General features: G+C 43.4%; 1 protein-coding gene across 1 annotated transcript in view; it reads left to right on the forward strand.

Annotated features, from left to right (window-relative positions):
- Positions 1-9042: 9042 nt before the first annotated feature.
- Positions 9043-17446, forward strand: part of LOC147693280 (pepsin A-like) — a 41631-nt gene continuing 33227 nt past the window's right edge. The window contains exons 1-2 of the mRNA XM_086935889.1: positions 9043-9156; positions 9709-9896. Coding sequence (XP_086792015.1) covers positions 9049-9156; positions 9709-9896 — 296 coding nt within the window. The 5' untranslated portion in view covers positions 9043-9048. The remainder of the gene's footprint in view (positions 9157-9708; positions 9897-17446) is intronic.

The raw sequence follows: 17446 nt of genomic DNA on the forward strand, positions 1-17446 counted from the left end.
TAAATATTTTACCATTGTCCTCAATCACTCATTCCTTCTCACTATCACTCACTGCCTCCATGAATGTCTTACCACTTTGCCCTATCAATCTCTCCCTGTCACTCGCGTTATGAATGTCAATCCACCATTCCTTATCCTTCGCATCCTCTATCATTTATTATATTGATGAATGTTTTACCACTGTCCTCAATCACCCACTCCTTCTCTGTTTATCACTCACTGCCTCCATGAATGTCTTACCACCATGCCTCATCCTTCTCTCTCTCTGTCACTCCCTTCATGTGTGTCATTTCACCATCCCTTATCACTCACACCCTCTCACCATCAGTGATTATATTGATGAATGTTTTACCACCGTCCTCAATCACCCACTCCTTCTCTGTTTATCACTCACTGCCTCCATGAATGTCTCACCACCATGCCTCATCCTTCTCTCTCTCTGTCACTCCCTTCATGTGTGTCATTTCACCATCCCTTATCACTCACACCCTCTCACCATCAACGATCATATTGATGAATGTTTTACCACCGTCCTCAATCACTCACTCCTTCTCACTATCACTCACGGCCTCCATGAATGTCTTGCCGCCATGCCCTATCGCTCTCTCCCTGTCACTCCCTTCATGAGTGTCATACCGCCATCCCTTATCACTCACACCCTCTCACTATGAATGACTATCCTCAGGCTAATCGCAACCTTTGCACAACACAGCCTGCTCAAATGGGCACTAATTATTGCACCGAATATATACAGTGTTGCCACCTAGTAAACACATACTACTCAATTTTCTTCACTCTAAAACTAAAACTAATTATGGTTCTTTCATCCTGGCCCTCTAGCTCTGAAAATGACTCCCAGTTTTTTGTAAAGGAAGCAGCGCCCTTGTAGGTAATTAGTCCTGTAGCCAGTAGTGTAGATCATGTAGGTTTATTCAGTTACAGGTTAGATGGTCCAGCCACACCGTAAACAGCATCCTGCTGCTCAGCCCCCCTCATTCCAACTGACCACTCATCCAAAACATGCACTCATAAACATTCTATTACATCACACTCACACAGGCTGAGCAGCAAGGAACTAGGAGACCACAGGATATGACATATCTCCTTCCTTCAGAAAGCAAAACAAACAACAGGACACAAGGTCAAAGAAATTGCACATCCTCTGAAAATGTAACCAATCCTAAATTACAAGAAAGATCACATTCCATAAATGATTCCACTCCTTAGATTGTAAAGAAAGAACACATCACAAAAATAAAATCACATCGATCACGTTACGTGAATCATTACAATCCTTAAATTGTAAAATAAGATCACACACATAAGAATCACATACCATATATCGACTGTTTCTGCAAGAGAACACCAGATATATAAATATAGCAGGATTCAAATTGTACATACATCCACCTCGCAGACAAATAAACCCTCATGTTCCCACTACTGCATACTTACTTACAGGACAAAAAGAGCCCTTGTGCTCCCAATACTGAGCACACACTCGCAGGACAAAGGAACCCTTGTGCCCCCACTATTGCACACACACTTGCATGACAAAAGAACCCTTGTGTTCCCACTACTGCACACACACTCGCAGGACAAAGTAACACTCATGCTCCCACTACTGCACACACACTCGCAGGACAAAGAAACCCTCGTGTTTCACTACTGCAAACGCACTCGCAAGATAAGGGAACCCTGGTGTTCCCACTACTACACACGCACTCGCAGGACAAAGGAACCCCGATACTCCCACTACTGCACACACACTTGCAGGAAAATGGAACCCTCATGCTCCCACTACTGCACACACGCTCGCAGGACAAAGAAACCCTTGTGTTTCACTACTGCACACGCACTCGCAAGATAAGGGAACCCTGGTGTTCCCATTACTGCACACACACTCGCAGGACAAAGGAACTCTCCTGTTCCGACTCTTTCACATGCAATTCCAGGATAAAGGAACCCTCATGTTCCCACTACTGCACACACACTCACAGGACAAAGGAATCATCATGCTCCGACTACTGCACACGCACTCGCAGAACAAAGGAATCATCATGCTCCGACTACTGCACACGCACTCGCAGAACAAAGGAACCCTCATGTTCCCACTACTGCACACACACTTGCAGGCCAAAGGAACCCTTGTCTGTGTTCCCACTACTGCACACACACTCGCAGGACAAAGGAACCCTCATGTTCCCACTACTGCACACACACTTGCAGGACAAAGGGTCCATCATGTTTCCACTACTGCACACTCGCTCACAAGAAAAAGGAACCATCATGCTCCACTACTGCACACACACTCACAAGATAAAGGAATCATCATACTCCGACTACTGCACACGCACTCGCAGAACAAAGGAACCCTCATGTTCCCACTACTGCTCACGCACTTGTAGGACAACGGAACCCTCATGTTCCCACAACTGCACATGCACTTGCAGGACAAAGGAACCCTCATGTTCCCAATACAGTACACCTCGCTGGACAAGGAAGGCACATGTTCCCACTACAGCAAATTATAGTTATCTTACAACAACAAACAATACAACATAAAGGAACTCATTAATCGCTCAGGGTTTTATCCAACCCAACATAAGGCATTATGCAGGGTATACAGGGTATATCCCAACCCACATTCCTTACCCAACACATCCCTACACACAAAGAAATTTCAGTGTGCGTCTCAGAATGTAATACGCACTCCATACTGCAATAAAAAACATATGCACTCATCCAAAAGTGTAACCACCTCCACTTACTGCCCACATTAACAGACAGGCTTATCTCAGAGGCAGTGTGTAAAGCATTTGTGAACACATCATACAGTAACCAGTAACAACACTACAGATGGACACCACACAGGTTGTGTATCAAAAATAAGTCTTTTTTTTATATAGACTTAACACAAGAACACAAACTATATAAATCCACAATACTATACTTTAGAATGGTAGACATAGCTTAGTTCACTTTAGATGGTAAATGAGACACTTTACGTTCAATGTACCTTTGGATGCGTAATGCTATACAAACAAAAGAGTTGCTGGGAAGGTGATGTGTCGGTTCCTTACTCCAGGGGAGGTGATGCATTGGTTCCCTACTGCTGCGTAGGGGACGGGGATGCATCGGTTCCTTACTTGAAGGGAGGTGATGCGTCGATTCTTCTCCCTGTGGGGTGGTGCTGCGTTGGTTTCTTACTGCTCTTTTGTGGCGATGCGACTCGCAGAGCCGTGGTGCGATGATAATCCGGTGCAATGCAACAAAAAAATGGCATCTTCTTCTTGATGCGATGACGAAGGGGTGATGCGTGCATGACAGACGGCCGTGCGGGGACTCTGCGAATCTTCTAAGCCGTGACAGGCCATGTGACACGCTTCTCCGGTGATGCAACGGCTTCAGCGGCAGCGCTGGCACCCTTACTCAGTGATGCGATGACAGCGGCTGCGGCGCCGACACTGTTCTCCAGTGATGCGTGGCGCCTTGGTGATGCGATGTGGCCGCGGCGGCACCTTTAATCAGTGATGCGACAACAGCGGCTGCAGCGGCGACACGCTTCTTCTCTTGGCACACTCACTGCACTGTACTAGGGTCTGACAAGTAAACCAAACCAGCCAATCATGGAGTCACTAATCCATACATCAATTTACCATAGGGAGCACTTGCTCTGTGGCACTGAAAAGCAGTGGGACAGTGCCCAAAGTATCAATAACCAGCAAAAACATATGAGGCAACAGCAAAAAAAGTAAGGGAGACCCACGCCAATTGTGCCAGGTCTAACAATAATTAACAAAAAGTGAGCAACCCAAATAAACCCTTAAGGGCTTGGGTAATTGAACTGAAAAGGTAAGAGTGCCTTCAAGGGAATTTGTTTTGTACGTATTTAGAAATTTGAAATAGCTTTAAAAGGATGAATTCATAATCCTTAATGGGAACAAATCGAGTACTATTAGACTCTAATTCAATATAAACTCAATTTTGGCAGGACACAACATACAAACAAAACACGAGGTGTATTAGAAAAATAGATTTTTATCAAAAGAATCTTTAAATGAGACACTTCATATACAGATAAGTAAACAAACAACAATAGGTCTGTGGGTACACACATAAATAAATCAATACGTGACTCAAGAGAACGTAAACGACATCTATCCCCAGTAACATTGAATAAAACAAGATAGGGATAAGATGTAGGGTCGACGTTTCGGTTTCCTAAGAGTTATTTGTAGAAACCATCTTCAGGACTGCTGTCAATTGAAATCTGTACAGAGATATTGTAATCTGAAATAAAAATATTTACAATTACAAATCTATATTGACTATATCTAGTCCTTACACCTCGGTGACATAACAAAAAACATATAGAGAACACTAGGGACATTTAAGAAATAATGACATGGTAATGTACAAAAAACATAAAAAACATTGTGAACCTAGAATTCATCTGTAGAGAATCATTTGAATAGTAAAATATAAATTATTTGGTTCAAGCAGAGTTTCGTTCAAATCAAAAAGGGTTCTTTTCTGCACTAGAACATTAAACAGTGAGTCATGTGATTCATCTGTAACAAATTCAATGATCCTGTAGCACTAATGCCAAAATTTATTCAAAAGATATAGCTGTGACAGTTTTATATTGTCATGATCCTGTAATTTGTCGAAATCTATAGCCACCTGAATGTAACAATAAGAAAACTCTTGTCATTTCTCATTTGTAATCTAAGCATGATAGTTTAGTAGCAAAGACAGGAATAAACAAATAAACATGTTTTGAATAGACACTACCCTTTGGATATCGTGCGGATGTTATATGAAACCACGGGGAATCAATGTCAATAAAGTGTTACCTCATTTCCTCACGCTGCCAAAATGTAATGGCTTTGAGTGGGCCAAGATATAATGTCACAATGGAGCCACTCCTAAATATATATATCAAGGTATTATATTAAATAACCCAATTCATTGTTCTAAATTTTGAGAGAAAAGGCTGGTTTACCTATTCGACGTATTCAGCACCCTCTTAGCATATAAAGCAAGTAGTGGACTTCGCTGTGCTAATGGTGGCGTTTTGAGGTATGCGATCGCCCGATGAACTAAAACATAAAAGGTCAGAGATATTGGACCTATCAGTTATTAAGTATGGTCCAATAATACATAATATAGCTGGGATAGCGAGCGAATCACATACCTGTAAATCATCGATAAAGTGAGTTAAATCACAACTCCAAGTTAGAAAACGATGTATTGTAGATACAAAGTAAAGTTGTATCAAATCTTGCCATACGTGGAAGGTCGAATTCAAGGCAGATATTTAGACAGTCATGTGGTGGTAATCTAAAGGATAGTAGAAAGGTATCTTAATTCGTAGTTGTGAGCTTACCTCTTTAAAACAGCAAACAAAGATTGTATTACATCAACCTTTGGGACCAGTATGGATGCAGAGCCGAGTCAGAAATTATCTTCCCGCATGTAAAAAGTTAATTTTCTACATGCGGGAAGATAATTTCTGACTCGGCTCTGCATCCATACTGGTCCCAAAGGTTGATGTAATACAATCTTTGTTTGCTATTTTAAATAGGTAAGCTCACAACTACGAATTAAGATACTGGCAATATCTCCTTGGTATACTAAGATATTGACGCCTTGATACCTTTCTACTATCCTTTAGATTACCACCATATGACTGTCTAAATATCTGCCTTGAATTCGACCTTCCACGTATGGCAAGATTTGATACTGGGGATAGATGTCGTTTAGGTTCTCTTGAGTCACGTATTGATTTATTTTTGTGTGTACCCACAGACCTATTTCTTGTTTGTTTACTTATCTGTATATGAAGTGTCTCATTTAAAGATTCTTTTGATAAAAATCTATTTTTCTAATACACCTCGTGTTTTGTTTGTATGTTGTCTCCTGCCAAAATTGAGTTTATATTGAATTAGAGTCTAATAGTACTCGATTTGTTCCCATTAAGGATTATGAATTCATACTTTTAAAGCTATTTCAAATTACTAAATACGTACAAAACAAATTCCCTTGAAGGCACTCTTACCTTTTCAGGTCTAACAATAGGCATAGCATTAAAGAAGAAAAAAATACATAAAGAGAGATTTACAAGCCCCTTGCGACAACTTTACGCCACCGTTGGATCACTTCTGTGACACAAGAGCGTCGTAAACAATGTGCCACGTTGCAACATATTTACAATGTGATGCATCTAGGGAGATGCATGACATTGGAATGCCTGCGTCAAGATTTCACTGAGGCACTTTTACGATGCCACTGCGCCAAAACCATACGCCTGCTGGAAGCAGGCATAAGGAGTGACACAGCATGATAGGAATAGGCATTCCTGACCATTGCTGGAGTTGCATCGTGCTTGCAAAACGACTCCAGAAATGCGCTGCCTTTCCATCAAAAGATGCATCTGCCTATCCTTGAGCCACAGTGAACCTCATTGTAAATACAACGCATCCATGGTGGCGCAAGTTGTTTTTTATGTGACACAAATTCACTGACGCATCTCTGCTAATCTGCAGAGATGCACCAGGTCTTGTAAATCTGCCCCATAGTGTGTCACAAGACAGCAGCAACCAATGACAGTCAAGCAATTGGTGAGCGACTACTAACCCGGGCCACTGCCAGAATAGTACCAGTATTAGATCAACTCTGAGCAGAAAAAAATGGAGATGGGATTTTTCCTCAGTTCACCACTCAGGTCTATTCCCCCTCCAAACCTTGAAATCAACGTCCTGTTCGAGGAATGCTGCCCACCGGTTCCGGCTCATATGCAGCTGACACACCAAAATGTTCTTCGTTGTCAGGGCAATGACCTCAACACACCCCACGTAAGCGAGCTTGTGAGACCTCAGGTAGCGTGCTTGCAAACACGAGAACGAGACAAAGGGGAATCCTCAAAATGCATGGCGCCCGCCATAAACCCCAGCTCGTACGTCAGAATGAACCCCACTACGGTAGCATGAATTGAAAGCATAACATGGATGCTTGCACACACGCTACCAAGGTTTGATGCCCACACGTCACAGCAGATGTAGAAGCTGCAGTTGAAGGACTCGCGAGTGCATCCTTTTAAATTTCAAAAGATCCCAACGTGGTTTCCACCAGCCAGGAGACACCCAGCCAGATACTCCTCAGACCCGTCTTATGCCCAAGAATGCCTTATAGTTATCACGCTGCCCATTTTACTGGCTCCTTTCCACAGTTAAACAATGCTGTTGCATTGTAAAAACTGGTTTCCGCACCATAAGCCACTCACAGCTCTCGAGTTTTCCCAACTTGCTGTACTAATTCCATTCAGGGCTGCTGGCTCATTGAAAGTGCACTTCCCAATCAAGGTTACTGACTGGTTATAGAATAAGGGCTGCCTGTTCTCATTACAGATGACTGCAGGGTGTAAGATTCCATCATATCCTTAAGGTTGAACACCCAAAACTTCAATTCTGCAGGTAGTCAATCTTAAAGCCCCATAGGTCAAACACCATTTCAGTAGGCTGTCTGTTGGCTGGCAGGTTTCACACATCAGGTCACACATCAAATCTTCAATTATGTAAGCTGACTGTAGTGACAGATTTCAGACAGCACAGGGCCCAACACCCAAAAACATCCAATGTGTAAACTGTCTGTTGTAGGAGACACCGGTGGGGCGTTGAGGCTTCGCTCAGGCATATTTCCAGGCTCCTTTTTAGACTACGGTTCGTTTCAAATCGTCAGCACTTTTGTTAACGAAGTAAGGCCCTTGTAGGTAGTCAGTCCAGTAGCCACTAGTGTACATTATGTAGGTTTATTCAGTTACAAGGAAGATGGTACAGCCCCACCGGGAGCAGCATCCTTCTGTTCAGCGCCACTCATTCCAAATGACCACTCATCCAAACCATGCACTCATGAACATTCTCTTACATCACACTCACACAGGCTGAGCAGCACGGAACTAGGAGACACAGGATATAACACAATTCATTAGAGTTGAGCTGCGTCTGTGTCATCGGAGACATATTCTTACAACACAGTGTTATTGAGGTTGTTTCAATGGAGATTGCCATTGAATGTGACATTTACCTTCCTTGTCCATAGGGTTGCATTGCAGAAGGCTGATTGTGTTTTTCTATTGCCTTTTGCTTATTTGTTTATATGTCTTGTATAGTGCTGGCTTGTATATAAAGTCAATTTGCAGTCTGGTTAAAAAGAAGTTCTTGAAAAGCGTTCCCTTCCTCAGCAAAGGATGAACAATACATGTGGTTGATGTGTCCAATGTCATCTCACCATTACTCAGTTATACACTTTGTCTGAGCTCACTTTATAATGTTTAGAACTCTGTTTTAAGTAGTTTGTCAAGAAGGTAAGGGAAAGCCTCTTTTAAATTACTTTTTTAATTTTTCTTTTTGTACACAAGGTATTCCAGATTTGTTATCCCAGCACCCCATTCAATCTCCCTCTATCTGTTTTCATGGTTGTAGCTAGCTTGACTAATTTAGTTGTCCTTACTTGTTCTCAGAATCTAACTCTGCATATAGGAAGGAAAAAATGCTTCTATGTATTTGGGACCGTGGCCCTTCTCTTCTTTGAACTTTATACTTTGTGCCTCTGGAAGCCAGTGAAGTTCTTTGAGGGTCAGCAAAATTTGATCTGATTTAAGGCTCAGGTAGAGTCTGGCTGCCCGATCTTGTAGGCTCTGTAATTTTTCAATCTTCCTGTGGGCTCCAGGCCAGGGTAGACCATGTCACGTCTCAATAAGGAAAATAATTATATGTTGGCTCTACTGCTCTCAGTGGGCATTCTCTGTGGAAAGTGTACTTTACAGAAGACGCGTCATTGTGTAAGTACGAGTTCCTCTAACTATCCTACTTGTTGGTTTGCATTGAACCCTTGCTGTTTGTAATTGCTGCATTCACTCTGACACACTGCCTTGTGTGCTGAATAGATGATTACCTAAATGCAATCCAATACCGTGTACACTCATGGTGATTTTTTACATAAATACTAATAAGAGGACATTTTCTTGGAACAGAAAAACACAAGATGTTCAACTCCTCACAGTCCTCAACATTCAGATCCATCAATGAAAGTCTCACCATTGGCTATGGCTCCGGCTACATGACCGGGGTCGTGGGGAATGATACTGTCCAGGTAAGGGCGATGCCAATGATATTCCTGCCTGATTCCCTTAGTCTGAAAGAAGCCAGTTTAAATTGACATTTGGTAGATAAAGTGATTGACATTTGGTAGAACCAGTAATTTACATTTGACAGAAACAGATTGCACCTTTAAAAAAGCTGAGGTGTGTCAGAAGACATGCTCTTGAGTACAATTGATGATATAACAGTGTTTTACGATATTGTTTGATGCAATAGTAAGACATTTGCAGCCATTTCATAACAACTTTTTTGTGTTTTAGTTGGTTATTTTTCCCTTCTTTGTAAAGAAAATTGAATGCAAAATGTTAAATTTGAACAAAGCATGACTTGTGGTTTGTACAGGGGACAATTAAATTGCCTGTGGAATTTTGTCTGAGACACATGTGCTAGTGGTTCTATATGTACTGTGGTGTCTGGATCAAATATCAACCTTAGTCATCCAGAATCAGAAGCCATAGAATGCAAACCGTGAAGAAAAAGTGATCCCTGCTCATCTTCCAACCATGTCTAGGGTGACGATTGATTTTCTTCTTCTTAATTTCAGGTTGGAAGCATTATGGACACAAACCAAGTTTTTGGACTGTCTGAAAATGAAGCTATTTACTCAGTGTTTGATGGGATCCTGGGGCTGGGATATCCCAATATATCCTCAGATGGATTAATCCCAGTCTTTGACAACATGTGGAATCAGCGGCTGGTGCCAGAGAACCTCTTCTCGGTGTTCCTGAGCTCGTAAGTCAGACGCATCTGTGGCACAGGATCCATCAGGGATTCACCGTTTTCTTGTTCTTGAAAATGATTCTCTAAAGTGTTCCACTTCAGTTTTTTATCATGATGAGGCAGAAATGTTTTTGGATTCTCTTTCAGTGGGAGGGGACTCTGGCAGGCCGACTTATCTCTTTACCCCATTATTCTCCCTTCTTTCTTCCTTCTCCTTCCTCTGGCAACACATGTGGGAGGGCAGGTTGGGTAAGGTGCTGGGGCTTCTGATGCCAGAGGTTAATGTTCTGGCACCTTTGACGTCTCCTGTCTTTTCTTGAGCAAATCTTGCTCTGCCCTATGTTGGTTCATGCGTTAACTTTGGGTTTAAGTTTCCAAAGTGCCACATGCCTGCACATTGCAAACAAATTAGGTGTATGAAAAGATGTGTTAGGGAACAATCTCTTAAGTTAAAAATCAACTTCTGCTTCAAGGTACTTACAGTTCCATCTCCAGGAGTTTAACATTTCAAATGAACTTATTGCTCTATGATTTTTTTTGTTTGATTGTACATCTATTTTGTACAATGCACAACATAGAATTACAGAGGTTGATCCACAAAAATCTTGCTGTGACTTACTATTGCAGTACTCCTAAATTCCAGGAGTAAGCCAGGAGTACTACAAGAGGAAGCCAAATCTACTCATAAACCAATCTTTGCAAATTGTGTCCACAGTCTATAGACTTGAAGACACTTCAGTGTGGTTAATTTTGTTTTCAAAACATGTTTTGCTACAATGAATGTTCTGCAACATATTTTACATCGTTTTTGTATTTGGCTCATTATTGGGATTTGTTTTCTTAAACGTCAAATTCCCTTAACATCGTTTTAATTCATTAATTGTTTAGTATCTTTCTTATTTCTTTTATCACTACACAAACACACAAACATACGTATATATAGGGGAGAGGAGTTGGCCTAACGGCTAGGGCGGTCGACCTTGAATCTGGGGAACCGGGTTGGAGTCTCGGCAATGATGCTAAACATCCTGTGATTCTGGGCAAATCACTTAGGGGCCGATTAGGATGGCGGTGCTAGGACCGGCCGCCAGTGGTGCGGCGGTCCCGCACCTGCAATTAGGAAGCCAATGCCACTGTGGCGGTGGCATCCCCTATTCCCAGCATTGTGGCTGGCGGTGCTCACAGCACCTCCTGCCACAATGCTGGGAATGCACTGCGTGCATTGTCATGCACAAGGTGACAGGCACCGCGCGGTGCCTGCCACCTTGTCTGCAACGGGCCCCCAACAGAAAAATCTGCATGCCTTTCCGCGGCGCCATCAACACCACAGAAAGGCTACATCCCACACCCATTCTAATATGGATGGTGGTGTCACCGCCACCATATCTAGCCCCTTTTCCGCCCGGTCGACTGGTCAACCTGCAGAAAAACGGCGGCCTTTCCATCCGCCGGGGTCCCCCGCCATACTAATATGGCAGGGGGCAAATGGGTGGCGGGCGGAGGGAACTGTAGGGCGGATCCCCACTGCCATGCGGTCGGTGGCGATCCGCCCTACATCGTAATCAGCCACTTAATCTCCCCGTGCCAATTTAAAAAAAAATGAATATGTCCTTATGTAACGCAACTGGTGCTATGTAAAGCACTCAGGTCAAGTTTGCGCAATGTAAAATAAAAAATAAAATTAAAAATATATATATATCGCATACACACAGAAATATACACAGACAATCAACATTCAAAATGCTATTTGCAGACATGTTTTACATGCATGCATGAGCATGTATGTCTTGGTGTGTGTATGTGTGTGTGTGTGTGTGTGTGTGCGTGTATGTGTGTATTACCTTTGTTTATATGCCTCTAGTATTAAAGTATGTTTTCAATATTTCAATTCAAATAATTAGATTAAATAAGATTACATTTATTTTGAGTTAGACTTCAATGTTAAGTTTGTCGTAGACGTAAAGGAAAAGATGGTCATTGTAAACAAAAATATTAATAATAACTTCTGCAAAAGATGTTGTAAAAGTTTATTGTCACTTCTTAAAAGCAAAATGTCTGCTCTTTCAGGCTGACTGTGCAGTCGTGGTGGTATGCCGCTCTCTGATGTTTGAGCAGGGTGTCTTTAGTCTGGGAAGTGAGAGGGGATATCTTGTTTGGAAAAATAATCTAATAGTTGAAAATATAGATCCAGAGGAAGGGATGTCTGAGTTCTGCATTGTTTAGTACCCAAATCTGCTATTACATATATACCAATATCACATCTTTAAGATCCATTGCATATTTATTTACCCCGAGTAAAATAGAGTATTTTAAAGATTACCAAATGATGTTTGACTACTTAGAAATCACGTTCCTCAACATTCAGCAGGGAAAGTAAATATATAGTCTAATTAATAATGGCAAAACAAAGCCTAAACCAAAATAAATCTATGTGCAGGCTTTGCCTGTCCCTAAGTCAGCTTGGGTTTTGGGATGTAAAGTATCTATGTCCAAACAGCTGCTCCTGCTTTCCAATACACTACTCTTGCTAGCCACTTGCCCCACTCCACACAACTCTGCCAAGACTCCTTTCCTATGGTCAACAGTCTTTGAGAGGAGACTGCTGCGGGTCAATCTTTTAGGATTTACACTGGGACAACAAACTCAGATAGCACTAAACAATCAATCCCGTGTCTTATTTGGCTCAGCAGCAGTGGGGGCTAATGCTGATTATAATCTGAATGGAGCAGTTACCACCTCTGATTATCTCAACATCTTGGCAGACTATTAGCCAACAGAGTGAGCACTTACACCACAACCACCGTGGAGCCCAGGTTGCCCACATTATGGAAATAATTGATGATTGCCCAAGTACGCTGCAAGTATAAAGCAGTCTTGGGAGAAGCTAAACGCGAAGGGGCTAATAGGAACCCGCAGGACTTACTAAATGCTGCAAAATGCAAAGATAATCGATCATTCTGGCACATCTTATCTCATGGTCGCCCTGAGGGGGTAACGACACCGGATTACTGTATTCCACCTGAGAAGTGGGTTGATCACTTCTGTTCATTATATGGGAAGAGGGAAGAAAACAGTTGTGTGGATGTGAGTGGAAGGTTGCTTGTCTGTACATCTACTGAAACAAGAAGGACTGTCGGTAGAGAGGGAACTCTCTTTAGCTTGGACGACACTCTTAGGGGCATATTACCAAAGGCAATTATCGCTGGTTTAGCGGCCGTTTTCGGCCGCTAAGCGCCGATAATTCTATCGCTCTATTAGCAATCTGTCGCTAACTGATGTTAGCGACAGCTTGTAGGCGATAGCGAGCGGTTTGGTGCCGGCTTTGCATGTTAGTGATATTTATCGCTAATGACATGCAAAGTGGGCGTACCCAACCTGTTAGTGACTGAAAGCAGTCGCTAACGTCGCTTTCGCCTATTAGCAATGTAGGCGTAGCAATGGAAATATTCCCGCTATCGCCAAAAACCAATGCCTGCTCAGACCAGTTCTTAGCCATGTTATCCAATGGGAGGTGGATAACATGGCTAAGAGCATTTTGTCGCTAATGGGTGAATATCGCTGTATTCTCAGCGATATTCACGCATTTCGCCGCTATCACTGGATATTTTAGCACAATGGAGAAAAACGTTGCTAATAGCATGTGTTCTCCGCTAACATTACCAGCGATAGGCAGCAATAAAAATCGTTGCTAAGCCTATTTAGCGATAATTATTGCTACTTGTTGGTAATATGCCCCTTGAAGCAATAGAGAAGATGAAATCAGCAAAAGCTCCAGGGCCTGACAGGATACCAGGGGACCTTTTTAAAATGGAACCACTAGTTTGGTCTCCTTATCTAAATCTTGTGTCCAATGCAGTTGCCAACGGGGGGAAACGACCAGAGACCTGGAGAGGAGGGGAAATAATAACCATATATAAAAAAAGGTGACACTGCAGCACCATCGAATTACAGTCCGATTACCCTGTTGGACAACATGCAAAAAAAACAGGTCCTGGATAAATTGCAAATCTGGATGAACGAGTTTGAGATTCTGTCACCTACCAAGCTGGTTTCCTCTCTAAAACTAGTACTTGTCTGTGACCAGGCGTTCAGGCTAATTCTACCAATATGGAAATACGTACAATTTACAAAACAGAAACTGTGCGTAGCCTTTGTTGACCTTCGCGTCGCCTTTGATTTGGTACCCCGGGAAATGCTTTGGTTAGTATTAAAAGAAATGGGAGGCCCAGAGCAACTTGTTAACTTGCTGACAAAAACTGTTATGACGTGTGGCAGTCGTGGAGTTTACCCTCTGACCTCTGCATCTCTCCATCACCTATAGTTGGGGAGTACAGTGCATTAGTGATAGATTATTGGATAGTCGCGCCCCACCCGCCCCAGCAGGCCTCCCCAAAAGAAGCAGTGTCCCATCTTTAACTTGCACCCACACTCACTACTCAATGTGCAGGATTCTCTTTGGAGCTCTAACCCTGGAGTGCACGTAAAGATGCGTGGCAGAAAAATATGTGTGGTGATGTGTAGTGCAAAACTACACCTACCGTGTAGTAGTAATATACACTGTGTCAAGAGTGCACACTGACCCATCAATGTGCTACACACTCACCGAAGTGCAATAGGAAAGTGTACCATCTCAAAGTGCACACTGTGTTGTGCATTAGGACACACACTCACCAGTGTGCAACACGCTCACACAGAAGTGCAGTAGGAAGGTGCTTAGTGTCAAGAGTGCACACTGGCATGTGCATTAGAACACGCTTATACACCAATGTGCCACACACACACCAAAGTGCGGTCAAAAGGTGCAGTGTCAAGAGTGCACACTGCTGTGCAATAGAACACGCACTCACCAGTGTGCAAAATGCCCAAACCAACGTGAAGTAGAAAGGTGCACCCTGTAAAGAGTGCCCACTATTACATGCATCAGAAATGGCACACACCAATATGCCCCCTGTGAAGAAGGCGCACTAAAAGGCACAAATGAACAAGCATTTGCAATGCAATAGGTCTGCATTTACGCGGGTTTGAGCTATTGACATTGCAAATAACTATGTGTAAGTATGTATGTATGTATGTATGTATGTATAGGCATTTATATAGCGCACTACTTACCCGGAGGGTCCCAAGGCGCTTCGACCGCTGCGAAACCCTTCCTGGCTTCCCTGAGAGATGGTCCCTTAATGGGTATCTCCAGGGTGAGACCAGGCATCCCCGGCGGTCTGGTGGGGCCGTTAGTGAAGATGAGGCAAGCTAATGCCCAGAGTTGCCGAGTGTGATCGCTGATCAGAGTGTGCACCGAGGTGAGAGAATTATCGAGTCCGCTGACCCTGGCCCAGAAACCTGCCGCGCCGGGAATCGAACCCTGGTCCCGGGCCGTCCTCTGCTCTCGGGTCTGCCGTCTCTAACCAAACTAAACAAAGAAAAGGCATTGTCATATATAATGCCAATAGCTTAAACTTGCGTAAATGCGAGACTTATTGCATTGCAAATGCTTGTTGTATTTGCCGTGAGCAGATTCCGGCTCAGCTTCTGGTTTAGGCGTCAGAAGTTCTTGCCCCGGGCTGCATGTCAGGTCCCCGCGCAAATGGGTTCTCAAGCGCAGCCATAGCGTAACTGACCACTATTTTATGAAATTTGGTTTAGGAATATGGCTGTACTGCGATGCGTAGCATCTTACAGATTTTAACTAGAATTTATGAGGCTCTAACAACTATTTTATCCTTATTTTTATTTAGAAGCATTGTAGTTTGATGTTGAAACTTGGTACGCTCTGCAATGTTTTCATGAAGGATTATAACACTGTTTTATGGCAGACATATGTCACATAGTGATTTAATGGATTTTATTACCGCTTAGACTATGGGGCCCATTAGGATCACGGGCAGATCGCCACAACCCGCATAATGGTGGTGAACCGCCCGCCATCCAATTCCCCCGCCCGCCACCCAATTCCCCCACCCGCCACCTAATTCCCCCGCCCGCCACCCAATTCCCCCGCCCGCCACCCAATTCCCCCGCCATATTACTATGGCGGGGGGACCGCGGCAGAAGGAAAGACCGTCTGCCGCTTTTCCGCCCGGTCAACGAGTTGACCGCGCGGAAAAGGGTTTAATATGGTGGCGGTGTCTGTTAGACACCGCCATCCATACTACTATGCAGGCAGCGACATGCCTTTCCATGGCGGCAACGCCGCCACCGAAAGGAATGCAGTGTTTGACATTGGGGGCCCGTTGCGGGCCCCCAGGGACTCTGGGTGGTAGGGGGTGCACATGGGGGGTACCTATGGTACCCCCCAGCAGTTCAATGCACAGCATCGCAGGCACCGCGCGGTGCCTGCCATGTTGTGCATGGAAGTGCACAACATGCCTTCCTGGCATTGTGGCGGGCGGTGCTGAGTGCCTGCCACAATGACAGGAATGCAGGATGCGCCCGCCACTGTGGCGGGCACATCCTAATTGCCCAATGGGACCCCCGCCCTAATGGCAGGCGGTATTAATTAATTATTTAATAAATAATAACTTCTTAATTACAAATAAATTACTTGTAATTTTATTGGGAAACTTTTTACATATTTAATATATATATTTAAAAAACATAACAAAAAATGTGGAACAGCTACATATAAAAGACATACTAAAATACATAACACTAACATACACATCAATATTATTAATAAGGATATTTTTGCTAACGATATTACTAACTTCGATATTAACAAAAACGATATTTCTTACCATCTTACCTTCTGGTCGATATGCTGGTCACCGATATTCTTGATGTCGATATTCAGTCCCTACGATATTTAAAACTCGATATTTCTGTAGGTCGGAAAAAACCTCAATATTATTTCTGTGCAGCTTTGCACCAAGTGGCAGAGTAGGACTCAGAGCAGCACAATCCAGGTGATTGCAGTTGAAGTCTTTGATGGCCCTGAGACTTCGTAATAGGAGGCAAGCTCAACTCAAGCCCTTGGAAAACCTTGAAATTAGGATGCAGAATAGAAAGTCTAGTCCGTTCAGTCCAGGGACAGAAGCAGTAAGCTGCAGTTAAGCACAGCAAAGTGGAAGTCCCTCCTGACAACAAACTCGCTCTTCTTCCTGGAAGAATGTCCTCAGTGCAGAGGTGTTCTGAGTAAATGGTGTCACAGGTCCATTACTTATACCCATTTCAGCCTTTGAAGTAGGCAAACTTCAAAGGAAAGCCTTTGTAGTGCACAAGGCCCTTCCCTGGCTCCAGACACACTACTTGGCGTGGAGACTCTTTGTGTGAGGACAGGTATATGTGTCTTAACTTTTACTTTTAAATACACTGCAATGTAATAAAAGGGAAGGTTTGATCCTGGCAATGGGTGCACTTGCCAGGTCGACATGGCACTTTAAAACTGCACACACAGACACTGCAGTGGCAGGTCTGAGACATGTTTTCAAGGCTACTTATGTGGGTGGCACAATCAGTGCTGCAGGCCCATTAATGGCATGTGTTTTACAGGCCCTGGGCACCACTGCCCTGGGCACCACTGGTGCACTGCACTAGGGTTTTTCTTGTAAATCATATATGCCAATCAT

This window comes from Lissotriton vulgaris, chromosome 8 (assembly GCF_964263255.1).
Source record: "Lissotriton vulgaris chromosome 8, aLisVul1.2, whole genome shotgun sequence".
Lineage (NCBI taxonomy): Eukaryota > Metazoa > Chordata > Amphibia > Caudata > Salamandridae > Lissotriton > Lissotriton vulgaris.